The sequence below is a fragment of the Podarcis raffonei genome, chromosome 9, assembly GCF_027172205.1.
Source record: "Podarcis raffonei isolate rPodRaf1 chromosome 9, rPodRaf1.pri, whole genome shotgun sequence".
Taxonomy (NCBI): domain Eukaryota; kingdom Metazoa; phylum Chordata; class Lepidosauria; order Squamata; family Lacertidae; genus Podarcis; species Podarcis raffonei.
The window spans coordinates 65,671,353-65,698,744 of record NC_070610.1 but is presented as its reverse complement, the minus strand read 5'-3'; the positions used below and the strand labels follow the sequence as shown (position 1 = coordinate 65,698,744).

The 27,392-nt window shown below is 44.6% G+C and overlaps 1 protein-coding gene and 1 long non-coding RNA gene across 7 annotated transcripts in view; one reads left to right on the top strand and one right to left on the bottom strand.

The window, feature by feature from the left end:
• AFF1 (ALF transcription elongation factor 1) overlaps window positions 1–27,392 on the top strand; it is a 146,857-nt gene that overhangs the window by 17,149 nt on the left and 102,316 nt on the right. The window contains exon 1 of one of the 6 annotated variants that reach the window (XM_053404128.1): window positions 4,642–4,875. The exons of the other annotated variants lie outside the window; for them this stretch is intronic. Within the exon in view, the coding sequence (XP_053260103.1) occupies window positions 4,859–4,875 (17 nt within the window). The 5' untranslated portion in view covers window positions 4,642–4,858. Of the gene's footprint in view, window positions 1–4,641; window positions 4,876–27,392 lie in introns of those variants that run through there. 6 annotated transcript variants of the gene reach the window in all.
• On the bottom strand, window positions 2,032–4,290 carry LOC128421399 (uncharacterized). Its single transcript, XR_008332301.1, has 2 exons — window positions 4,236–4,290; window positions 2,032–2,316 (listed from the first exon to the last, which is right to left on the bottom strand). It is a non-coding gene; the product is annotated as an uncharacterized LOC128421399 (long non-coding RNA).

Here is a 27,392-nt window from a genome sequence, read left to right as displayed (position 1 = left end):
GAATGTATCTCCCTCAGCTGTACTTGAGGGACGATTCCAAAAGATTCCACATGAAAAACGCTTATGTCCCTGTGGAGACGGTATTACCAAATTGGTGGTGCATGCCCTTCTGGCTTGCACTCTTTATAAAGACTTGAGGAATGAGATTATCACCCCTCTTTTATTGTCCATTCCGGGTCACCCAACCACTGCCACAATGTCCTTTCTCTTGGCAGATCAAGATGAGCAGGTGACAGCAAAAGTTGCAAGGTTTTTAGCTGGGGCAATCAGAGTAAGATCCGCTATTTGACTATTGATTCAAAACCCTAACATTTATTTTATATAATTGACTTTTTATTTCTATTCTTTGTATATTGTATTGTTGTTTTATTGCTATGGACGAAGGCTGGCGCAAATAAAGATTCATTCGTTCATAGCATAGATGAGGCTGCCCAGTATACAGGACTCTGCAGGATCCAATCAAGGATGCCTTGACGGTTGTGCCTTGCATGCGAGAGTTATGGATGTGTAATGCTGATGGGTGAATCTGTGGTTGTGTTGGTATTTTGGTACCCATATGTGAGTTTATTCTGGGAGGGAAGTGTGGGATGTTTAATGCCATGCACATCAGACCTGCAGAAAAATCCCTGTGCGTTGTTATTGAGGTAATGGGTAAAAAGGGCACATCTGCAGTCTCAGCTGGGAATCTGGTTATTTTGGCTGTACAGTAGGGTGACTGTGGAGGGCTATTGAAGCCTCCCTCAATGGGACAATTCATGGACTGGGGCCAGAGGTCTGCTTGCGAATGAAAAGTCCCTAGCTTGCATGCTTGATGCACTTGGAATCACAATAGGGCGCTGAGCCCTTTCACCTCCCGCAGCAAAGGAATCTATTGGGATATAAATGGAGGCTGTTAAGGCACATCTCGTTAATTAATAGGCCCCTTTTCAGCTTTGTTTAAGGCCTGCCTCCAGACTTACTGCTTCTCCATAGTGCTTGCCCAAGATGTGTTGGCTATTAAGGGTGTGTGTGTAGGGGGTGTATCTATCTATAAAACAATGGCTGCAAAGCTCTTTAACTTACAAATGAATATGAATGAAGGGTGTCTGGGTTATTTTAGTGGGTAGGGTAGCAATGGATAGCTTACAAACAATCCTGTGTATGGCACATCAGCAATTACATTGTGTTTCTTGGGTTGCAGGATGTCTCAACTTCTGCTGATTTGCCTAGGGAGTTGTTATGCTGAAGGAAAGGCTCCCAAGTTTACTTTAGCTCCTTCCTAGTTTGCTATCTTTTCTCTCTCTGTGTGTGTGCACGTTGTTGTGTGTGGCTGAGCAGGTTTATATCTTTGTTTTACACGACCAACTCTGTTTTGGGATTTTTGATTATCTGCTACTCACCCTCACCCTCCCTACTACTGACTTCCCTGCAGCCTTTGTAGATAAAAAGAAGCACCAGTTCTTGCCCTTTGTTTTAATATATTTTTTAGCTCATCTATGCCTCCACTTTGAAATCAAGAGGAGATCAGATGTTCTGGGTTGCTTGCCTTCTCTGTGCAATAGGCCGCCTAGTTTGTCTGCTTTGCACTGCCCCCCCCCTCAAAATATCCTTTTCTCTTTTGGCCATTTATGCAGAATTGATACCTAAGTCTGTTTCTGGTTGTAAGAAAAGCCGTGTGTGAGAAACATTTCCTCATTGGAAAATATATTGGGAACTGAATGTGTACAAAATCCCTTGGGCCGCTCCACCAGCTCAGCACATACATTCTTTCAAAATAGCGTTAATATGAAGCCATCACAAGCCCCATTCCCTGCTTCAAAAAGATGAGTTACAGGTCTCTAAAATCCCCCACAGTTTAAAACCTCACAACCTGCTTCCTAATCTGCAAAACATAATTTCCATTGTGACTGCTCTGTTCATTTGTTTTGTTTGGCAAGGGGTATGCATATACCCTCAAAGAAAAAACAAACAACTATGTGCTTCAATAAATGAATTCTGCAACCAGTCATCAATTATGCTCACTGAACTAATTTGCATGATTTTCCTTTGTAATTTAGTTGTTTTGTATAATTTAATTAACCAAAAAGAAAAGGCTCTCAGAGCATCTTACAACAATTAATAATAAGACAGTTTCCCCTCTCAGACTTAACAGTGTACAACCCACGACACAAAAGGAAAAGCAGTTGGAAGGGATGATGAAAAACAACAAAGTAGTTCTCAGTTGCAATGTTTCTTATAAGTGCTTTTTTCTGTCAGGGAGGAGTCCAGTACCCTGCAGCTGCTTCACCTTTGGCCGATGCCCAGGATGAGCTTCCCCCTCTTACTCCAATGTTCTTCCTAGGATGCAGAGAGATATTTAAATATTTACTTGTTCTGTGTAGGGGCAAGATGTTAAGCAGGGCACTGACACATTGGCCAGTGAAAAAATTAGTTCACCCACCACCACCTTTGGCTTTTAATTTTCAGTAGGCATTTCCTCTTTCAGTTCAAATTGTCCTTATGCCTATAAGGACTAGAAACGTGTAGCAGCACTCTTGCACTCCTGAAAATTGGTACATTTTTGGGGTAACATAATCAAAAACCTAGGGACCCGGGTGGCGCTGTGGGTTAAACCACAGAGCTTAGGGCTTGCCGATCAGAAGGTCGGCGGTTCGAATCCCCGCGACGGGATGAGCTCCCGTTGCTCGGTCCCTGCTCCTGCCAACCTAGCAGTTCGAAAGCACGTCAAAGTGCAAGTAGATAAATAGGTACTGCTCCAGCAGGAAGGTAAACGGTGTTTCCATGCGCTGCTCTGGTTCGCCAGAAGCGGCTTAGTCATGCTGGCCACATGACCCAGAAGCTGTACGCCGGCTCCCTCGGCCAATAGAGCGAGATGAGTGCCGCAACCCTGGAGTCATCCGCGACTGGACCCTAATGGTCAGGGGTCCCTTTACCTTTACCTAACCAAAAACCTGGCTTTCATCAAGAGCTTTTTGTGTTAAGTTACACTTCTGTTTTGTAAAGTGGGATAAAGAACCATTGGTGCATGCTGAATATGTAGTTAATTGGAACACAGAAGCAGGGATCAAAGAACAGAACACACCTCTGCTTCTGGTTTTTTATTTGCACAGAGTGCAAGCTATTTAACTGTTGCAAGGCCCTCTTTCTACCCACCAAAAGACCCACTAATCCTGGGTAAAGTATGATTCCCCCACTCCAGAAGTAAGGAAACACTGGGTGCCCAATATGTGAGTCAGCAGTGTGATGTAGCAGCAAAAAAAACAACTAACACTATTCTAGGTTGCAGCAAAAGACGTATAGTGTCCTGATCAAGGGAAGTAATAGCACCACTCTATTCTGCCTTGGTCAGACCACACCTGGAATACTGTGTCTAATTCTGGGCACCACAATTTAAGAAGGATGTTGACAAGCTGGAATGTGTGCAGAGAAGGGCGATCAAGATGATCAAGGTGATGGAAACCAAGCCTTATGAAGAATGGTCGAAGAAGCTCGGTATGTTTAGCCTAGAAAAGAGGAGGTAGAATGACCACCTTCCAATATCTCAAGGACTGTCACGTGGAAGATGGAGCAAGCTTGTTTTCTCCTGCTCTGCAGGGTAGGACTCAAACCAATGGCTTCAAGTCACAAGAAAGGAGATTCTGACTAAACACCAGGAAATACTTTTGACAGTGAGAGCTGTTTGGCAGAGGACCGGTCTCCTTCAGGAGATTGTGGACTCTCCTTGGAGCTTTTCAAGCAGAGGTTGGATGGCCATCTGTCATGGATGCTTTAGCTGAGATTCCTGCGTTCCCAGGGGGTTAGACTGGATGACCCTTGGGTCCCTTCCGACTTGTATCATTCTGTGATTCTGCATCGGAGCAGCGCCCGAGGGCGATCCCCTTGTGCCCACCGCACCATCAAAAGTTGCCAGTATCTTTCCACCCGGCGGCGCCGGCTGCCTCTTATCCGCGCGCGCCCCGCATTGCGCGGAGGCCAGCAGTGCCAGGCAGGAGGGAACTCCGTGTCCCGCCTGGTGCGTGCTTGTACATTGTGAGGGGTGTGTGTGTGTGTGTGTGTGAATAATTTGTATTTTGGCAGCGCTCAGTCGCCGTTCCACCTCCGAGGCGGGGCGTCCGCGTGTGCGCTCTCGCCGCGCGCCTTTCCCCTTCTGATAGGCTCGCCGCAGCCGGGCTTGTCCATTCCTCCCGGAGCCAACCCTCCCCGTTCCGTCGCCCTTGACAAAACAACATGTCCATTTAAGGGAAGGCGGAGCGTACCATGCGAACTTTTCGCCGGGGGGGCGGGGGCGAGGCTATAGGTGCGAATCGTTTCAGAACCGGTTCTCCAAAAAACAATCCCCTTCCTTCGTTGGGGAAAAAGCGCAGCCAGAAGCGCACGGTGCTTTCGCCGAGTTTCCCCTCACCCCAGCGCCCCATAATGGGTCGGCTTAGAGGCCGGAACGGTCCGGAGCTCCAAATGGCCATTCAGTAAGCGAGCCCAGCCAGCCAGTCCCGGGCTTGGCTCGCTTACCTGTGGAGCAACAGCAGCAGCAGAGCCCGCGAGCTCCGCCGCCTCCCCCTTCCCCTCTTCTCAGCTGGCTTGCAATGTGTCGAGCCGGACTGGAGGAGGCCCCCGGGTGCCCGGATGTCTATCCAAATTAGTGTCGGACTGAGCTAGCAGAGGGAGGGAGGGAGGGAGGGAGAGGGAGGCGTTACAGCCGAGGAAGCAGCAGTCTTTGGGGAGAAAGGAAGGGGGCGCGTAAAAGTGGGATTGCTCTGAGCCAGGGGCGCAAAGCGCAGCAGCAGCAAATGGACAGGAAGTTTTTGCGTGGCGGCGGGTAGGGCAAGGGCGAAGAAAGCCTTCCGATGGCCAGGAGACGGTCGGCTTGCTAAACTTCACTATGGCTGCCCAGTCAAGGTAAGGATTACAATTTTTTTAAAGCCATCTACCAAAATAAAAACAAAAACAAGCTTTATGTTTGTGTCCCAGCCTCCCTCCCTCCCTGTTGTCGGAGTGTTTCCCCTTTTCATTGCTGCGCGTTCTTCGCCGGTTCTCTCTCTCTCTCTCTCTCTCTCTCTCTCTCTCTCCCCCCTTCCCTTCTCAAAAGTTTGTGCTCTTCAGAATTTTATTTAATTTTCAATTTGTTTCGAATCGGGTTGAAATGTATTTGGGTTTTAAAAAGGATAGCAAAGCTCACCAGCCCACCCCCCTTGTTAAAAATCAAAAGACAGTTTTTTGTTTTTGTTTTTTTAAAAAAAGTTTACCTCTCCCTGAAAGGTTGTGAAACAGGAACCTCCTGGTATTTAAATGTAATGGTGCATTTTTTAAAAAATCATTGTGTTGGAATCCTCTGATCTTATAAAAGCTGATCATTGATATCCCCTCTGGCAGCGCTTTCCTCTTCAACAGCCCCTTTATTATAAAGGAAAGTATATATATACTGATGCTGACACAATGGGTCTTTTTGTCAAATGTGTACGGATTTAGTATGCTTTCAGTTTTCTCTGGATTTCATGCCTTTAAAATGGTAGCCGGGCTGACTGTGAGTGAAATCTGCTGAGTAGGCAAAGGATGGAAATGGTCTGTGGAGCAGTAAAAGGGGAGTTTGAGTGAACCAGAGTAATTACCTCTAGTTACTGCCAAATTAGGGGATGGGAGATGAATCCAGGTATACATTTTAAAAATGGTTGTTCCTAATCACTTCGGATTACGGCTTCAGGGGAAAGGCTTTTTATTAGTGCCCCTGCTACTCCTTCCTCTCCCTTCCTTAGGATTATTTGAAAAATCCCATGGCTAAATTTGGGGGGGGGTATCCACCTCACTATATTTGAAGCAGCATGATGAGTTGGGGATGCAGTTTTCTCCCCTTAAATTCACACCCACCAGGCTCCCGCTGTGGTTCTCTTACCACCCTCCAAAAAAATAAATAAATCGGTACCCAGCTAACCTATTTCAAAATGATGTTTGGTGTTGCTATTAGTAGTGTAGATTCCTGGCTGGAAACCGGAAGGTGGGATTGTGGCAACTGGCAATGTTGGAGAAAAAAATGTCTGGTCGCTCCTGCGTGGGATAAATAGATGCTTGTATTCTTTTTTCTGGATAACTGCAACTTTCCTTGGGTAATGTTAGGCAATAAATAATGGGGAGAATATTGCTAATGGGCCATTGCCATAGTTTTGGAAGTATTAAAGCCCCATCTCTCTCTCTCTGCCAGAGTCTTTATATTCAAGGTATAATTTGCTGGCCGTCTTCTAGTTCATAAAAGTGCCAGCCTCAACTTTTGCCTTTAAGCGTGCACTGGCATAGTTTGGGAGGTTTGAGGGTGGAGTGAAGCGTTCTGGCTAAACTTGATTTGTATCGTTTAAGAGGCAACGTAATTGAACTCAGTCCTTTGTAGTGTCTCTATGATGTTTGGAGAACATAGCCTCTGATGCAAATGTCAGTGTTCTTGGTTGTGGGGGGGGAAATGTAATATGTGATACTTTAAAAACAGCAAAAATCTGAATACACTGATTTGACTTTCAACAGAATGTGTTGAGAACAGTCAGATGCAAGCGCTTGGAGTGTAGCTGCAACAAGGAATTCGGAATTGTTTTCTATGTGGTAGAATCCTCTGTTGTAGGAGAGGCTGTTTATGAAATCCAATCCAGAGAGTCTTGCTTCTGTTTGCCCTGCAGGTGATTGTGAGGCAGCTTGGCAGCAAAGGCCGGGAAGAATGAGAAACATTACCATATGGATTCCGCCCCCCTTTTTTTCCCTAGAAGAGAAACCTTTACCAAACAGATATAGTAAAAAATATCTACACATTTTGAGCAGCCTGGTTCTTCCCACATGAGCAAATAACCGGGCAACTGTTAAACTGAATAGCATAGCTCTGATTTCAGTAAGGATGTTCCTCTTGTGACTTTAGCATGCAATGGCCTGCCTACAGGGTTGAGTCCTGTGCACAAAGGAAAAACCCTGCTCATGCAGTTCTCTTTGTAGAATTGTGTCAGCTGTGACAATGCCTTTTGGGAGGCCCCAAATACAAAGCTGTATCTCGGCAGGACTTACTATTCAGAAGTAGGTTCGGTTGCAGTTTTGTGCACATTTACCTGGGAGTAGCTCCTACTGAACTCAGTGCAACTGTCTTCCAAGTAGATGTGTGCCTAGGATTTGGCAGAATTAGCTAGAGTAATTGTTTGAGAGGGGCACCACTTGGGCTGCCCGTCACACCAAATATTTTTGGCCTGGTTTTACATATACAGCAAAAGAAAGAGTACAAATTGCACCACTCCAAAATATTAACTTAGTTTTAAAAAAAACACAAAAAACGCCTTGCAAGTAGAAAGTTAGTTGAGTTGGTGCCATATGGCCTCCATTTCTGATCATGTGATGCCTGACATTGGAAGCAGTTACAGGGGACTAACTTAGTAGCTGGGGATGTGGGTGGCGCTGTGGGTTAAACCACAGAGCCTAGGACTTGCTGATCAGAAGGTCAGCAGTTCGAATCCCCGCAACGGGGTGAGCTCCTGTTGCTCGGTCCCTGCTCCTGCCAACCTAGCAGTTCAAAAGCACGTCAAAGTGCAAAGTAGATAAATAGGTACTGCTCCGGCAGGAAGGTAAACGGCGTTTCCGTGTGCTGCTCTGGTTCGCCAGAAGCAGCTTAGTCATGCTGGCCACATGACCTGGAAGCTGTACGCCGGCTCCCTCAGCCAATAAAGCGAGATGAGCGCCGCAACCCCAGAGTCGGTCACGACTGGACCTAATGGTCAGGGGTCCCTTTACCTTTAACTTAGTAGCTTTGTGGGTTTGCTGGTGTGAGCCCCCCCCCCAAAGTGACATCATTCTGTGGTGAAAACGCTGTGAGCAACCCCCAAAGGCAGCACTTTTGCCTAAGAGCTTGCTCAAGCCTGGCACCAACCCTGACCCAAGTTTACCTCTCAGGTTTCTCCGTTAAAAAATCGTTGTCAGCATCCATCTGTCTCTGGAGACTATGGAAGAGTGTGCCTTTGGGGGGTAAAGTCAAACTGTTGGAAGGTTGCAGCGCCTGCTGTGGCTGTAGAGTCTGATATGGGAGACAGGGAGAGACATGTTTTGTTGCAGCTGGGGCAGGTGAGGGCGTCCGGTTGTGCTGCTGCAGATGCACCATGGTGTTTCTTCAGCGAGAAGTTTCTCCATAGTGTGCTAGTTTTATGCTTAGGAGAATTCTTTTTTTAAAAAAGCATGCTTTTGAAAATGCAACTGGAGTGGAACTGCCTCATTATGCCTTCCATTTCACAGAAGCTCTCTCCCTGGTTGCAAGCAGACAAAATTGCTCTTCGCAAGCCAGACTTCAGTTATGGTGTAGGAGTGGAACATGGAAATGGGAGAATTCTGACTAACTTCTTTGGTTAGATTGCTCAGCTTCTGCTTTTGTTTTGATTCAGGGGTAAAGAAGCAAATTCTAGGCATTTGGGCTGCAAATATCAGCATGCTATCTCAGTGCTTTGATACAGCCTGCAGTGTTCACATACTGAATTGGATTCTAGTTCCCCCCTCTCCTTCCCACAATCTTACTTGAGTAAAATTAATCATAGTGTCCAGAAGTCTTAGAAACCTGGAATCAAATAACAGTGTATAGCAACCCAAAAATATTAAGCATTAAATTAAAATGGAAAACTTGATATTTAAAGTGACCCTGGTGAAGGGGAGAGGGTCACGGTTTGCAACTTGAAGGGAGTGATTTTCCAAAGTAAAATGCCACCCATGAGCTTAGTCCTCAGCTCTTTTTGTCATTATGAGCAGTGAAATATTTTCATATGTGAAAGTGCAATTTGGGAACATCGCTCAATGTGCACCTCCAAGGCATCCTTTTTTTTTAAAAAAAAAAAAGGCTGAAACTCTCATATTGAAAGTTGCATGAATCATGTCATTTATCGATGCAGATTTTGAATTAAACGTTAACCTGATGCAAATGTTGGGAAATTATTTGTAGTGCATGACAAGTTTTCCCCACAGCTGAATCTGTCTACTACTACTTCTTTTAATGGAACATGTCCTATTGATGTTTAGTGATTGGCAGGTGGGTTGTCCCACCCACCTGTCAAAGTGGGCCCACTAGAGTTGGGGGAACGGGACACATACTGTCCAATCAGGATTGAACTCCCCAAACATCGGCTGATGTACAAGCATTCTGTTTTCCACCAGATTTGGTTGTGTCAGCCAGTTCCCATGGCCAGGACATTGGGGCAGGTGGGCACGATTTCAGGAAAATTGCCTTGCGTGACAAAATGGGGGGGGGGACAGTTCTGGAGGTCCATATTTGGTCCATAGGCTGGAGGTGCCCCATCCCTGAATTACACTTTTGTTCCAGCTATTCTTACCACGGAATTGTCCCCCCCCCACCTTCTCACTAGATTTCTTTCACCCATCACATTCAGTTATGTAGGAGCTACTGCTTTTCCTTTCCTTTTTTGCCTAGAGGTGTTGTGTACCTAATGCAGCTGTTTAACTACAGCCATTTGTGTCCCAAAGTAGCTCATGTGTGACTCTCTATTAAAGGGATCATTGTAGCTGTCAACTGAGTGGCAGTGCTTCATCCCGCACAGCCTATATCAGTCTTTCCCAAACTTGGGTCTCCAGCTGTTTTTGGACTACAGTTCCCATCATCCCTGACCACTGGTCCTGCTAGCTAGGGGTGATAGGAGTTGTAGTCCAAAAACAGCTGGAGACCCAAGTTTGGGAAACACTGGTGTATATGGTCAGTTTATTCTCTGTATATTTGGGAATAATTATTCCAGGCTGCTTCTAAAGGTTATTACTGACATCGTAGAACGATTTCCACAGGTTCGTTTCATAAGCCTCTGGCTGTTTTCTCCAAAGCTTAGTACAGTGGTACCTCTGGTTAAGTACTTGATTTGTTCCGGAGGTCTGTTCTTAACCTGAAACTGTTCTTAACCTGAAGCACCACTTTAGCTAATGGGGCCTTCTGCTGCTGCCGCGCAGCCAGAGCATGATTTCTGTTCTCATCCTGAAGCAAAGTTCTTAACCTGAGGTACTATTTCTGGGTTAGCGGAGTCTGTAACCTGAAGCGCATGTAACCTGAAGTGTATGTAACCTGAAGCGTATGTAATCCGAGGTACCACTGTACAGTGGAACCTTGGGTTGCGAATGTGATCCCTGTGGGAGTCACATTCGCAACCCACAGCGTTCGCAACCTGCAGTGCCACGTCTGCGCATGCGCGGGTTTCGATTCAGCGCTTCTGCACATGTGCAAAGCGCCAAAACCTGGAAGTAACCTGTTCTGGTACTTCCGGGTTCATCGCAGTGTGCAACCTGAAGCATCTGTAACCCGAGGTACCACTTCTAGAAATTCATTCCGATTGTGCAGATAAAATATAACTGATAGAATTCAGCAGGATGGGGTATGAGCATGTGAAAACAGTCCAGATCCAACGATCCCCAGATGGTGGAGTTGTCAGGCGCCATCATGGCACCCAAGTATCTTCACTTGGTTGCAAAAGGCGCTTGGCGCCTGGCTAATTTCGAACACTGCGAGCATGTTGCAGTATATAGGGGACGTTAGCCTGGGTAGGCTCCAAACTGCAGCTGCCAAAAGCAGACAGGGTCTCCAGGTGGTTTCTAAAGTAGAACTCTGTATATATATTGCACTTAACTTCATTTTGTGGGTGACTGCTGTACAAGCAGAGAATCTGATGTTCAGGGCATCCACCCACACTTAGGGAATCTTCCTCGAATCTATACAGCAAGTAAGGACAGGGAAGAAAAAGAGCTTGAAAAGAGAGGTTTTAGAAGCCAGATTTTTAGGTTCAGTTGGAAATGGTTGGGAGGTAAATTCAGAACTCTATAAAGTGTCTTGACCCCTCTCCTATTGCCACTGTTTCCAGGGCTGTGCATTTTGCATTTACTTTTTTTTTAATTAAAAAAAGTGGGACTGTGAAATAGCCATTGAAAGGCAGGGGATACACACACACACACATGTACCTGTCAACATTTTTTGCAAGAAGAGAAGCTGAAATTCCACTGCAGTCCTGTATACAATCAGAGAAAGTGTTGCTGCATCCAGTGGGGCCTTTTCTCCATTAAGCATGCATAGGGTTACAACTTCAGTGACCTTTGTAAACTAGCCAGTTTTAAGCAAATTTCCCAGCCCCTGATAACAGGAAATTTCTCCTTGATGGTGTTGCCTCCCCTAGTCCTTCCCACTCAGTCTTGTTTTTCCCTTCTCCTTTTCATATTTGCATTTTGTGACCTTCTTAAAACTATTTGTGGACAGGCAGATTTCCCAGCTCCTGATAACCAGGAACCCGGCCCCTACCCCTGTTCTTGAGATGTCAGGAGGCATTGCATATGCTTTTAAACTTTTATTTTCACAATATTGAGGTCTAGAGACATGATACACGCTTTCCATGTATACTAATTTCTGGGTTTGTGTAGTATATACTTGAGGACCTCATACAACCATAGTTTTCTCCCTGAGTGTCCTTTTTTGTTTGTTTTCCTTTCCCCAAATCCTTCCTGGGAAAATATATCAAACTAACAATTACATTTTGAATTACTTTGTTTAATTTCAGTTCTTCGCATAGCAGAATTTGATTGTGTTCAGAATTTGAAATGTGAAAGCCTGGGGGTGGGGGAAGAGAAACCTTTCTCCCTAATATATATATTTTTTGCACTTTCCTTGCACAGCGCGTACCTGCATCTCTTTATCCAGACAAACAGGCCTACACAAACGTATTTTATTTTCTCGCATCAAATGTCTTAAGTTCTCAGGAATCTGGGATTTCCCCCAGCCATGTGGACAAAATCTGTATGAATGCTACAAACACCAAAAAGTGCTCGTTCCACAGGGTGTTGAAAATGTATGAAAACTAAGGCTGTGTACATACAATACATTCAAAGCACATGACACCCCCCCCCCAAAAGAACCCCGGAAACTGTAGAACACCCACAATTCTCAGCACCCACAGCTAACTACAGTTCCCAGGATTATTTGGGAGAAGTCACGTGCTTTTAATGTAATGGTGTGTATACGACTGAAATGGATGGCCCTTATTATCTTGAAGAAGTCAAGGTAGCTCTAGCTGCAAAGGATTAGAAATGGCCGCTTTCAGTAACACCAGGGCTCACAGCGTTTGAACTGTGCTTTACATATTAACCTGTGCGCTCCGTTTAAAGTTTTGTTGAGGTTTTGCTTTATTAGGCTGCTGTCTTCAGGTGAGGACAAGTTGCTGAGCTGGTTTTTGCTGGAGTGCTGGGCTGCTTAGAGGGTGCGTCACTTAGCTGGCTTCCACCAGTATGGTTCTCCTCCTCCCCCAAATCTCCTGCACTGCCCCTGAGCCTTGGGACATAATACATTGGCTAAATTATTACACAAAAGCTGCAGGCCTCACAGGGGAGGCTGCGGTGGGTAGGTGGATGGGAGAGCAGTAGGTTAATGCATTCTGGTATTACTTTTAGATTACTGCAGTGACACTATAATCATAGGAACACACAGTTGATCTAGATGGGTGTTTTCCAGACTTCTTCGTTCCCGTATTCTGTGTTGCAGAGGACTCTGGGAAAACGTACAGGGGTTCATATTGGGCCTCCCCACTGCTCCACATAAATTGAGTTAAAATTTATTCCAGGTAACTTCCAACATTCCTCCGCAGCTCTGCTTTTACAGGTTTTGTGGTGGGGAGGGGGTGAGTGAGTCATCAGCAGGAAAGATAAAGGTGTTGTGTGACCTTCTTTGTGTGATAATCAGGTTTATCTTTTAGATAGCACCCAGTGGCAAAAGCCTTGGGGGAAATGGTTATGTTGAGGAATGGGGGAAACTTGGCCAGACACTGTTGAACCACTGACCATCGGCTTCATCATCCCTGACCCTCCGACACACTGGCTGGAGCTGATGGGAGCTGTAGTCATAATCTAGAGGGCCACAGGTTCTATCTACCCTTGGCACGTGATCTTCAAGACAAATGACTTTTTAACTTTCTGTTATTCGGTAGTGGTAGGATAATAACGTAGTTTTTCTCTACGTGGGTTGATGCCTTTGGAACAACCTTCTGTGTTAAGGTAGGTGAAGACTCGCTTTATAATTCAGATCTTTGGGGAGGTAATATTTATAATTCAGATCTTTGGGGAGGTAATATTGGAGGTTTCATATGTTTGATTTGATGCTGTTGCCTTCTAAGTTTTTATCTGTTTATTTGTTTTGTTTGTTAATTGTTACATTTGATTTTGAAGTTTATGGGTTTCCACCTTGGGGACACTTTGAGTGAAGGGTAGATTAGAAATATTGTAAGTAAATTATATATACATATTCTTGAGTATTGTAAGAGGCTTGTATAATCAGATGTGTGTTTGTTAGATTCCCAACTAAACAGTAGTTGCTATTACCAGTTGGACCTACTGCCTCTCTGTGTTCTAGCAAAATCTTCCACTCTCTGCTAGTTTGTGGCTAATTTCCACCATGTCGGTGAGATCTTGCTACTAGTGCAGGAGCTGGTCCTCAGACCTGGGGGATTCCAGGTGCACAAAACCTTTGCTCATTTAATATTGATTTTTTTTTAAAAAAAACAACCACCAGCGACTCCCAGCTTCAATGCTTTCATTTAATGTTTAAGAAATCAATTGGCATTTCCGAACTTTACCTTCCCATCTGTAAAGTGGGAATAGAATTGTGGGTAGCTGTTTTATTGCCCATTCTGAGCATTGCGGATAGAAGAGTTAGTATGCAGAAAAACAAGATTTACTGCATAAAGAGCTTCAAGCTCCCTCTTCAGAATGCTTTCAGCTCCCGGCTTTTGGACGGTTTCCTTCCTTCTATTGTTCGGATATGGAGATTATTTTTCAGAGCTGGTAAAACGGGGAGAAAAACACCTGCCTGGATGAATGCAAGACTCTGACATAAAGAAGAGGGAAGCATGGATTTTAATGAATGCAGATGGCTCCTTTCCCCCTCCTCCCCATACTTTCTGATTGAATCCAGCTAGCTAATGGCCCTACGGTAGACTCTCATTATTACCTGTAAAATATATTCTCCAAAAGGGAGGCGAGTGAAGTAGTTCTTAGGAGTGCCGTTAATGTATAGCCCTCATTTAGGCTTGCAGGATGGGGGAAGAGTCTTCAATTACCATGACATTCTCTGCAGCAGAGTACTGCTGCATGATGATGTGTTACAGCACACTGCCTCTATTGAATGATGGCTGGCGGTGAAGAATTCTGATTTCAGTGTCGGAGATGGGCCGAAGGTGCACAATTCAACGCTGACATTTCTCTGTAGAGATTTGGCTTACATCCCTCCTTGAGGGTTTGCTCAAGCAGAGGGCATGCCAGCAGTTGCAATGGGAAGCTGTGTTGCATGGTAATGTTTCGGAGACATTCTCGGACTGGAACGATGCTCTTCTGAGCGCCCCCCAGCACCCCCAGTTGTATCTTGGTGTGCTGTGTTTCCCAAAGACCTGTGGAAGAGCCATGTTGCGCAGATAAAATAAAGGGGAATTGTAGTTTTATGTGTGCATTGCAAGGTTGCCCAGTGACCTTCATATGGCTGATTTGAACCCTTGAGAGCTAGTGTGGTGTAGTGGTTAAGAGCGGTAGTCTCGTAGTCTGGTGAACCGGGTTCCCGTCTCCGCTCCTCCACATGCAGCTGCTGGGTGACCTTGGGCTAGTCGCACTTCTTTGAAGTCTCTCAGCCCCACTCACCTCACAGAGTGTTTGTTGTGGGGGAGGAAGGGGAAGGAGAATGTTAGTCGCTTTGAGAATCCTTAAAGGGAGTGAAAGGCGGGATATCAAATCCAAACTCTTCTTCTTCTTCTTGTCTATCTCACCTCCTATTCTGGCAATCTAACCATTATACCACACTGACTGTGATTTACTGAATGCTTAGCTTTCCCCCAAGATTGAAATCCTAAACATACTTACCAGGATGTAAGTACCGTTGAATTTGGTGCATCAGAGTCTCAGGTAAGCTCTCTGCATCCTTTCTACATCTGTAAAATGGGTGCCAGATGTTGTCTGATGATTGCAAGTTAACGCTTGCAAAGTTTTTTTATTGTACTGAACTCCTATATAAATACCGTATTTTTCGCTCTATAAGACGCACCAGACCACAAGACGCACCTAGTTTTTGGAGGAGGAAAACAAGAAAAAAAATATTCTGAGTCTCGGAAGCCAGAACAGCAAGAGGGATCGGTGGGCAGTGAAAGCAGCAATCCCTCTTGCTGTTCTGGCTTCTGGGATAGCTGTGCAGCCTGCATTCGCTCCATAAGACGCAAACACATTTCCCCTTACTTTTTAGGAGGGAAAAAGTGAGTCTTATAGAGCAAAAAATACGGTACTGTATGTGTGTGCGCATGCGTAAAAATGTCCCAAGTTAAAACATCTGCAGACCCAGTGAATAATGGTGCAACTTTGAGAATGAATGAAGAGACTTATCAGGCTAAATTTAGATAATAGGCTTGATCAGATCACAATCAGTTGTGACCTCCCCTGTGTCCCTTTGCAATAGAGTTTACAGTAGCAGCTCCTTTAGCTGACTGGAGCCTTTCGGAGTGCAAAGCTTCCTTTTGCAAAGTGCTATTTTGAGTGCAAGCATTTTGCGCGTTAAGCCTCTGGCCTCTCCTCTTCCCAGTCGTTGCCACCAGCAGCCTTCCTTCATGCCCATAGCTGCGTTTCTCTGTGTTTGCTTTCCAAGGGGTTTCCTTGCAGTTCAGGAAAACAGCGGTCTCTGCTTCTGTCCATCCTGCACCCCTCCCTGGCCTTCCTCTGGTGTAAAGTGGGAAACAGGTCGGATTATCTGTGGGTCAGCTTTGAAACCCTCTTTTGCTGTAGAAAGCCGCTGTGTGTGCTTAGTGTGGTTCTGTGATCAAAATGTCAAGCCTTGGAACAGTTCCTGTTTTCAGGTAAAACACTGTTCCTGGTTTTTTTATTATTATTTGTGGGATGAAGGAAGAACGCAGAGTTCAGTGGGATTAATTCCAAAGTAGGTGGTTTAAGATTATGGCTATGTTTACTCACTGTGGGAAGGAGGAGGCGTGGCAAAACCTCCACTTTTACTGAAGACTGCGGTTCTATGCACACTTCCCTCTGAGCAAGCATTTATATGATCAGGCTGCATAATATTTTAAACAGAATGGCTATGGACGGCTTACAAGGAAAGAAAGGGAAGGACTCAGCCGGAAATAAAGAGAAAGGAAGAAACCTCAGACATACACCAACATGAAGTGTTTCTCAATTCCTAAAACTGCTTATTGGGGCAGTTGACTATAAGACTTTGGTTGCGAGAACCGGGATGCCACAAGTACAAAAATGTCCCTGTTTTCATCTTGCAGGATGTATGCCTTCAAGTTCCCACAATTTTCCCTAGCTTGCTTCTAAGCCTTTGGAGTAGAATGGGAAGTAAGGATTCACTTCTGCTTTCTAGGCATGGGTCCAATCGGTTTTCCCCTTGCCCCACTCCTTTTCCCATGGAAAACCCACTCTCTAGTGCTAAATCGGAGCAAACATGAATTGCTGTTTCCTCCAATAGAGCGCCAAAGAGCAGTTTTTTCTAGGGGAAAGCAGCAGGACGAGGAGAAGTATGGACAAATCCTTGAATATAAATTATGGTCCAATCCCACGCAGTTATTGGAGCTCTCTATTAGTGCATGTCTTAATTGGAGAAGGAATCTCATTAGTGTATCTGTATTAATGAATTTGACTTCCAACCTTTGCGTATGTATCTGAGAGCACAGGGAAGCTTCAAACTGGATCAGTTCAAGCAATCGGAGCCAATAAATTACAACGATTCCAACCACATTCCCAAAATTGAGCCAAATGGATTAGGATTCTGAGTTGGCACGAAGCATCTTTCTGTGTTCCTATTATGGTTGCTAGATCCTCTTTGTTCCCAGTTCTAGAGACTTTCCACAGGCTCACCTCTAAGGGAGTGTTGAAAGCATTAATCATGGTAAGAAAGAGCATTAGCTAAAGTCCTTTCTCTTCCTCTCAGCACCCATATACACACAGTTCAGCTCCAGGTGATAATGCAAGAGGCTTATTACTAAGAGATTACAGCGGAAGGATTGCTGAGCACTTTGGCCATGAAAAGGTGTTATGGGAGTTGATAAAGGAGAATAGAATTTCATGATATTAAGTCATCTTTTTAGCTCTTGTTGATAGTGGTGTCCCCATCATTCAGTGTGGTTAGGGAACAAGAGAGGAGAAATCCTGGACTGATTTATTTGTGACAGGATCTGCTTCAAGACCAGCAGGGCATACATTTACACGATCAAACCTATCCATTCTTAAGGAAATCAGCCCTGAGTGCTCACCGGAAGGACAGATCCTGAAGCTGAGGCTCCAATACTTTGGCCACCTCATGAGAAGAGAAGACTCCCTGGAAAAGACCCTGGGAAAGATTGAGGGCACAAGGAGAAGGGGACGACAGAGGACGAGATGGTTGGACAGTGTTCTCAAAGCTACGAACATGAGTTTGACCAAACTGCGGGAGGCAGTGGAAGACAGGCGTGCCTGGCGTGCTCTGGTCCATGGGGTCACGAAGAGTCGGACACAACTAAACGACTAAACAACAACTGATTACGTTGGTGCAGATGGGGCTCATAAACCTGGGAAGGTACCCCATCCAGGAGAAGGAAACTCAGGTCCCAGACTTCCACTGCCTTGTGGGATATCTTCAGAAGAAGAAAAAACTAAGAAGCAAACCTTACACAAATCCTAAGACAATTGGATGGCATCTTGTACGCCTCCTTCTGGCAACTCCTGCAACCAGTCTGGTGGCAAACGTATTGCTCTGCTTTCCCTTGGACCACATCAGTGAGACTGAGAGGGGATGGGTCTTGTTGCCTGGGGCCCCCTGGACCCTCAATACGCACTGCCCATTCTTGCGCCCCAGGGAAGTCACTTCAGTGCTGCTAATGCACACCATTGTCTCTTGAGACAGATGGATGCCAGCAACAAGCTATGTCATTCATATCCCATCTTCCTTCCATTATGGTACTCAAGACAGGGTTCCCTGGTGGTCTCCCATCCGATAGACATTGACCAGACCAAGCTCTGCTGAATTTCAGCAAGTTTAACTACAGTACCCTGTTGCCTTCAGGCCATGCCCAAAGGTATTGGCTAGTTTGTTTGGAGCTAATATTCGACTTGCTGCTATAGTACTTGCAGCTTGATCTCGCCGCATGTTTACTTGGAAGCAAGTCACGTCAAATTTAATGAGTCTTAACTTCATGGACGGTGTCCTCAGGATTGCAGGCAATTCTGCTAATAATAGGATTGCAGGCTTAATTCAGAGTGTTTTGAAGAGACATTTGGCAAGCCCAGCTTGAGCTTTGGAGTCCTCACAACAAAAAGGTATTTGAAAGTGTATGTCTGTGTGTATAAGGAAAAAAACCCAGGGCAGATGAGGATAGCGTCCTTAGGCGGAGCCAACCTTGCAATATGCTGAGGAGCGCAGGCAGTAGATTGTGAAAGTCTTCAAAAGCTAAACACACAGGTTCTGTTGAGGGTGTGTTTATGTGCAATCTTGCAGTGAAGCACCCTGTTTTGCAAAGGTTAGTGCACCTGAAAAACTGTAAGTACTCGCGGTGTAGCATGTAGGCAGGTCTTCATAGCGTGATCTGCCTTCCCTGTTTGAGCTCTGAGCTCTGTGCTCAGAAACTTAGGTCAACCTTTCAGTTGACGGTAACAAAAAGGGGAAGGCTATGAAAGAGCCTGCTGACATGTTTCCTTGCATGGCTGCCTTGCAGTGTAGGCCAGTTGTGTGTCATACTATCCAGTATTGCTACTGTGACACCCCCCTTTGTACCTATAGCTCTCACACAGAGGGTATTTTGGGGCTCTCGGGAAAACACTTTAATGGGGACTCAGAGATGGCCACCAGTTTCCTTGACCTGCCCTGGGGTGGAAGAAATTTACTTTTCTTCTAGCACCCAGACCGCTGTCTCTCCCAGAGATCACAGCAGCCTGCTTTCCCCTGCCAATCCCAGTCCTGTATGTCTGTGGCGGTTTAGGCCTATTTGTTTGTTTGTTTTACACTAACCCTATGAGTTGGCAGCAATGCACGCAAGACCCAGCTGTCAAACTATATGATGTTTATTAGGAATGAGGAAGATGAAGGCAGAGAACAAAGGGATGAAGCAGATAGAGAGCTTCAGATGGAGAGCTAAGCTTTTGGTCCAGCAGATATTGCTGCCAGATCAAATAAATATATTTGCACACCATCGTTCACAAGCACTTTAAGATTTGTGCTGGAACATATATATATACTTTAGACTTATTAAGCTTTCTATGAGGAGGCTCTGCAAGTTGATCCTTGAAGTTCTGCTAATGAAATAGTTAGCCAATCTAAGATGCTGCTGTATATGTTAGACTGAGCTTTTTGCTGTCTTATTTCAAACATGAGCACCAATAGGTCACGGAGTACATTAAGTCCAGCTTCCTTTCCCATTCAGGCAAACAAAACATTAATGTTTAACTTGACAGGCGACAGCACAGTCCATTCTTGGGACTGTGAATATTTCTGAGCTCTGCCGTCGCTCTTGGTTTCCAGCATAACAGCCAAAGAGAAACGCTCACTTGTGATGTAAAAGGTCTGTAAATAAGCCGTATATAAAATCGTTGAATCGTACGACAGACAGAGGGGTCATGTAATCCAACCTTAGTCCCAGGGGAACATCCTGTACACCACAGCCCAGGCCTTCACCACATATTAAATATTTCTACAGACATAACACCCAGTGTCCAGATTTTGTTTTGTACCTGACAATTTTTTCATTGGTGTCTTTCAGCCAAAATAAGTTGAGAACAAAGCCTTCATGTTCAGAGGAAAATGCAACCCTGGGGGATATACGTTGTGAGCCACAAGTAGCTTGCCAGATGATCATAGAATTGTAGAGCTGGAAGGGACCACAAGGGTCATCTAGTCCAACCCTCTGCAACGCAGGACTCTCATGCCGAATGTGGGGCTCGTACCATGACCCTGACATTAAGAGTCTCATGCTCTACCAACTGAGCTATCCCAGACTCCCATAATCCTTGACCATTGGCTGTACTGGCTGGGGCAGATGGGAGCTGTAGTCCCATCAACATCTGAAGGCACCATGTTGGCTATCCCTATTGTGTATGAACAATGGCAGGTGGCAATCGCAATTGCTTAGCGATGAAGAGCACACTGGGCTGTGTTAACCTTTGGTTATATTCAGCATTATTTGGGATGGGGAAGGCTGTGGACCTGCTGACGTTGTTGGACTTCATCTCCCAAACAGCTCTAGCTATCATGGCCAGTGGTCAAGGAGTTGAAGTCCAAAAACATATGGAAGGCAACAAGTTCATCACCCCTGAGCAAGACAATTCAGGGTTGTACCACAAGCAGGTACAAATAAAATGTATCTTGAAAAGAGATTTGTATGGGAAATTAAATAAGCAACAATAACATAGCATTGTGTTTTGAAGTTAATAGTTTTAGCTTTTTCTTGGGGTCGGCTGTCAGGATACTGGACTTCTCCAGTGATGCTCAGAGAGCATCAAAAGAGCCATTAGAACTGCAGCAAATAATTTGACCACTGAATCAAGGTACTGTATTGGGTATCCTGTAAACTGGAATAAATTGGAAGCAGTGACACAGCATCATTTAGTTGAATGAGGCTCATTCAGACATTTCACTTTTAAAATTACAAGAGGGAAGCAGACAGACAATAGAGCTGAAGTGAACATGGAGGATTCAGGTTTAGGGAGCTGCCAAGGTAAATATTTAGGGATATGAGTAAAATGCAGTTTCTCAAGTTACCTTAGGGGTAGGGATGAATATAATAAAATGGAAAGTGTTTCCAGCATTGGTAAATTTGATAAATTTACCAGGATATTTAAGATAAGCCATTTATATTTAAGTATATTTAAGAATATGGATAAAATTATATATAGCTTCCTTTGGGAAATGGGGGGGGGGGTAATTATCTTAGTTAAACTTCACTTACCTATGAATTCAGGGGTGGAGGGGAGAGGATTAAGTTTACCAATATGATCTGTTACTCAGCTTGCATTAGTGGGGATACATTGGCTAACGCAGATCAAATAGTCCAACCATGGTTTGGCTGTCATGAACAGACTTGCTCCCTCTCTTCCTTACTTATTCCATCCTTCCTCTCGGTTTGAGCAAACCAAAGGCTTGCCATAGTGTACGAATTGGACAAGTATGGTTTGCACAAACCTTTGCTTGCATCCTACTCAGAACTGGAGACCATGATTTGAATGGGATTTAGGATTCTGATCTGGAGGCAAATTATGGTTTCTACAAACCTGGAGAAAAAGAAGAAAATCAGGGGGGGTGTAATGGGAAGATTGTGCGAGCCTGAAGGATGGATAAACCAAAGTTCACCTGTTTGAGTCTGAAACCCGGGCAGAGAGAATTAGAAGTTCAACTGCGTACCCTGCCTGAGACGGACATGGAGAGATTATGAACATAATCTAGAGGGTGTTTCTCTGTCCCTGGAAATCTATCATTCTGTCATAGTAGTGGGCAGGTACAGCCTTCCACTTTGCTGTTGGGTCAGGGTTAATTGCTACTACTTATAGATGAATGCATGGCTGAACCAGTTTACATAACATATATATTTGTTTGTTTTGGTATGACAAAGAAGTACAGTAATGATGCATGCTCTGGATGATGTGCAGGTTTAATTATTTTGTAGCTGGCAGGACTTAAGAGATCCTTTCTCTGGTTATTTGATAAAGTGCACAGCTGCTTGGGAATAATTGTGCCTCTTTTGATTTCATGTAAGCAGCTGTAATTTTAATGTGTGCGATCCAGAAGTTTTGTTTTGTGTGTTTGCTTTTTTATTTTATTTTAAAGGAAATTATTGCTTTTAAATGAAGTGGGTCAAACCAAGAAGATAGTAGCCAGAACATAAAACACTCATGACTTTGAATTTTAATTGTAGGTTTTCTGTTTTACAATGTGCTTTCTTCATACAGAAAATGAATTAATAAGAAAAAGTGTGAGAAGTACTTGGGCTATATAACAGCAGTTTGTTAAAATAAAATTTAAAAAACCCAGAATTGGAAACACAGTTCAAATTGTGGGTTTTAATTCTGAATTCCAGGTAAACTATGGTTTGCAGCAACCATAGCTTGCCCAGTTCAAACAGAATGACGAACTCTCACTGATCATGAACCAGGAAGTAAGTGGGGGAATTGGATCAGGGCTGGAGAATCTGTGGCCCTCCAGATGTTGAACTATAACCCCCGTCATTCTTAGACCATTGGCTACACTGGCTGGGGCGGATGGGAGTCTGAATCCAGCGACCTGTGGAAGGCCACAAGGAGGTTGGGCGGAAGCCCAGGGCAAAATCTTCTTCCCCTGGGGGTTCCCCAACTGGTACCTCCCACCACTGCTCTGCATCCAGCCAGTCCATGACATGGGCTTATAAATAGACATCTGTGTACTCATCTGTGGTTGCTTAAGAATCTGCTTCCGGAGAGCAGAGGGGAAAACTGGATAAAATGGTGGTCTCCCCATTTGCTCATCCCTTTAGGGACCACAAATGACTAAGGCGACTACATATGAGCAAGTGGGCTAGAACCACTCTTTTGTGGGCTAATAACTTCTCTGGAATAGCAGTGATTGGCATATAAGCTCTTAATCAGCCAAGAAGGGCTTTGGGCAATGATTGAGAAGTCCTCCGTGCGCCTTCCGTCAAAGGTCTGCCTAGTGGGAGCTCTCTGCTTGTGGTTAATCATGTTGTGCTCCAAGTAATGCAGCTTATGTTTCTGGTGTTATTTATTTCAACCCGGATAACAGCAGGGCCTCAACAGAGGCTTATCTGTGACGTAGACTCTCTCTCCTCGTGTCACTGAGTTTACAACGACTTCTGAAGAATTGGCACAGCGGCTTCCTGTGTTCCTCATTTTTGAGACAGAATGTTTATTTCATAAGATTTCCAGAGTGGTGGGTAGTCCTGTTATTATTTCTGTTGCCTCAAAGCAACAAAGGGTCTTGTGGCACCTTAAAGGCATTAACAACTTTTAGTACAGGCAACTTCACATTTGTGAATGTTGAAGGCATGCACACGCTTGTGTTGCCGTGAACCCAGAAGTGGCTCAAAAAGGGGGGGAGCAGCCCCAAAAGAGCACAAAAAATGGCACAGAAGTAGACTTGCCTGTACTCCTTTCATGGGGTACGGACTGTAGCCCACAAAATATTAAAAGGTGCTATGGTGTCACAAGATCCTTTATTGTTATTTCATATGGCATCAACTTCTGTAAGAGGATGGGGTTCAGAAGAGTTCTCTTTCGAGCCTCTCCTATCCACCACCACATTTTTATGTACACACCTGAGAAAACACTTGAGTCAGGACAAGATTCCCGACGCACGCCTTGCTGATCTGTGAACATAAAGTAGGGCAGTGAAATGGATACTTGCTCTAAAACGGTCTGCGGACCACAGTTAACATTTTTTTATGTCTGGGTCACGCCGTAGACTGTGATACTTTCGAATCTGCTTGAATGTAAAGTCGTGTGAGAGGATATCTTGGGCTGGAACATTTCTGGAGCCAATTGCATGTGGACCAGAACAGTCTCATGGGCGTGAGAGTCTTGGGGGAAGATCCTAAGAGCATTTTGGCAGCACTGTCTCCACTCTTTCTCTGCCTGCCTTTCCTGTTTGGGAGCAGGAGAGGTTTTTTTTGGGGGGGAGGGTTGGCCATGCAGCTGCTGGCATGATTTCCACTCTGGCTTCCCAGCTCCAAAGTTGAGAGGAAAGCTGGCTGAAAAGACAACGTCTCATGCTTGCTGGAAGGCAACGTTGCACTTTCATCCTGCCCCCCCCTCCCTCCCTCCCTTCCCCTGGACTACCTGGAGGCAGTAAAGTGGTATCTCGGGTTATAGATGCTTCAGGTTACAGGCTCCGCTAACCCAGAAACCGTACCTCAGGTTAAGAACTTTGCTTCAGGATGAGAACAGAAATTGCGGTGGCGCGGCGGCAGCAGGAGGCCCCATTAGCTAAAGTGGTACCTCAAGTTAAGAACAGTTTCAGCTTAAGAACGGACCTCCAGAATGAATTAAATTCTTAACCCGAGGTACCACTGTATTAAGACCGCTGCACTATATTGTTTTAACTCTGAATAAAATATCGAAAATATCGAGGTCTCGTTACTAAGCCTGCTTAAAAGCTATATCTCTGTTTTTCCTGGTTTTTTTGAACCTGAGTGAAAAAGTGGAACTGCAGGATGAGTGCTGCTGGAATCACTGAGAAATTCTGTGACGATAAACTGTGTTCAGTAATGGGCATAAGGCTGGAAAGGATATCCTTATTTCCAGTAACAATGAAGTTTGTGCAGTTCCAGTGACTCACAAAATGAGTCTTTAAGAATGCGTGATGTTATCCTGAACTTGCTCTATTTTCCCCGTGTTTCCGTTCAACAGCAGCAATAGAATCTTAACTAATCAGGCTGGTAATAAAGATATTGCACACTGGCCACTATTTTTGCCTCCCTCTTCCCCCCCCCCCCACAGAAATGAAAATAGCACAGCCAAGGGTGTTTTTTAAACCATGAAGAGCCCAATATGTGCAAGAAACTGAAAAATGATTTACACCCCCCCTTCCCCCAGAATTTTCACCTGCATTATAGGCAGAAACACCAGACTTTCAATGCACTTGCGCATCTCATTTTGGGGACTGTCTTACAATCTCCAAAGCTGATCTAAATAGCAAAAGAAAGGCTAGCTTTGGTATAATAAGGTGTGCCATGCGGCTTGAGGATTACTGTATGTTATCAAGGCAAGGCCTAATGTTGATAACTGGGGTGCAAAATGTATCCTAATTGCACATTAGATAAGTATAGCGGGTTCCATTTGGCCACGGTCCTTTTTTTAAAAAAAAGATATTTATTGAAATTTTCCACTTTAATACATTTAAAAAAAAATCAAAAAAGAAAAAACAAAAAAAGGTAAAAACACATAAAGTTTATAATCCTTATTTTTCTATAACATATTTCCCTGACTTCCCCACACCTCCCCTTCTTATATTCCAATTCAAATTGTTAGTTCAACAAGTTCTTATCCCCAATTTTTAACCTTTTTCTGTTTAGTTCATTTTAAAAAAGCCAATTTTACCTTATAAACATCAATATTTATACATCAATTCTCATTCTTAAAACTTTTTTCTAAAGTCGACCCAAATTCCCTTCCACGACTTCCCCAATTTTCATACAAATAGCAAAACAAAATAAAAGCAAAAACGGATTGTAATTATGCCCCCTTTGGATCCCCAAACTCCATCCCCCCTTTCCCGGTTTCAATCCCCAACAAATGTCCATCAGTCTTGATCTACTATCAGCCTGGAGATCTCACGTCCGAGGCTCTTAATTCTCTCTCAATTCCTCTCTGCCGGTTTTTTTGATAGTCCTTAATATTAAACACCAGATCTCGGAGAAGCTCTAGCCAAATGGGATCCATATTTCTTCCAGCCAGACCTCCATAAGTATGTGGAGTAAAGTAAAGTACTCCACATAAGTAAAGTGGAGCACGAATCTTGTTTCTTACTCCTTTCAAGTTCAAATGTCCCCAAAGCTCAAACTTCCACCTTAATCAGATTTGTAATCCTTGGATCTTCAGATCTCCACATAAGGAGATCTCTCCATTCTTCAATCTCCAATTCAAACCAAATTTTCAACATCAAGTTCTTATTTTCCTTTGTAGCCATCATGTCAGGCCTCTGGCTCTCCTTTGTCATCTGCAGCATTACAGCTCCTCCTTCCTTTTCCTCATGAACAACATATATCTCTTTCTCCACACTCTCAAAGTTCTCAAGTTTCTCTTCTTGTCCAGCTGCATAAACTTCCTGAGTCAAGTCCTTATCAAATTCAATGAATTTATTTACTGTTAAGTCCAGAGTTGCAACATTTGTAGCCAAAACATCAATTTGGCCTTGTAACTTTCCCAAGAGAACAAAAACTCTGTCCAATTTAGCTTGTATTTTCCCTCCTTCAGCCATTCTTGTAATGTCCCAAAACCCCCTCTAGGGGGGTTTTGGTTACTTAATATTCCTTCCAGTTCAAATCCAAAAGTCAAGTTAGTTTGTATCAGTTCTTCCTTATTTTCAACAAATTATAACCAAATTGTAACAAATATAACCAGCAGAGACAACAGAAACAAAGTTCTCTTTTTCAGCTTTGACAGCTAATTTGACAGCTGTCAAACTCTTCAATACCTCTTCAACAGGCTCTCTCGCGGATCACTCCCAGGTCCGGGGGGGTGGCACTTTAGCTCCCAAAATTAGCTCTTATCCTCCAGTAAAATTACTTATACTGCCAAATCGTGAAATTAATGTCTTTTATCCAATAAACAAGAAAAAAATTCTCTCGACCTTAGTTAGCTGATCCTTGCTTAAAATTATTTACAAGACGGGGAGACGGACTTCCTGTTTGCGCCTTCCCCGATCGTGCCTAATTAAAAAAAAAAATTTTTTTTCTTTGTAAATCCAATTTCCGTACTACTCACGGGTTGTTGCTTTTAAAGTCCAATTGTTCACAAAAAGAAGTCAGCGCTCTCCGACCATGGCATGCGGCTTCACTCCGCAGGAGAAGCAGTCGAGACTCAGCACCGCGCCGCTCACCCCGTCCCCCGTTCCGAAGCCTTTAAAAAGGCTCCTTCACGGGTCGGGGGGCGCAAATGGTGCCCGCCGAGTCACCAAGTTCACAGGCTTCACCACCTGTGATTTCTGAGGGTCCCCGCGTCGCCGCCGCGGCAGGACCCAACTCCTGCGGAGCCGATTCCCTCCGGAGCTCAGAGGGAATCCGCCATTAGCCGATGGCGCTAACCCGGAAGTCCCATTTGGCCACGGTCCTTATCCCTCTTGCTATCTGTTGCCTTCTCCTTTTCTGTTGGCCACTTTCCCTCCCCTTTATGGTTGTGCTATGGAAGTGCCACCATGTTCAGACATCTTAAAAGGGAGAGAAGATGGTACAATGGACGCTCGGGTTGCGAATGTGATCTGTGCTGGAGGCACGTTCGCAATCCACAGTGTTCGCAACCCGCAGTGCCGCGTCTGTGCACACGCTGGTTGAGATTCGGCACTTCTGCGCATGCGCAAAGTGTGATTTAGCGCTTCTGTGCATACGCGAGCACCAAAACCTGGAAGTAACCCCAAAACACACAACCTGAAGCGTATGTAACCTGAGGTATGACTGTACATGGTGCTGGGAGTTGCAGGAAGTGGGAGCATAAGAGTTAATAGTTTGCCAAGGTGAATGGCAAATTTCAAATGTAAGTCAAATGTAAAATCAAAACAGGCCACCATTTCAGCCATGATAATTTCACATTGTACGGCCATGTTTGCATTGGAATGCCATGTGCGTCTGAATTTTTTCTGACCCCTCATGCAGGGATAGGGAACCAGCTTTTATTGGACTGCAGCTCCCACCATCTGCTCTTCTGACCCGGGGGCAGATCGGTGTTGGGATACCAAC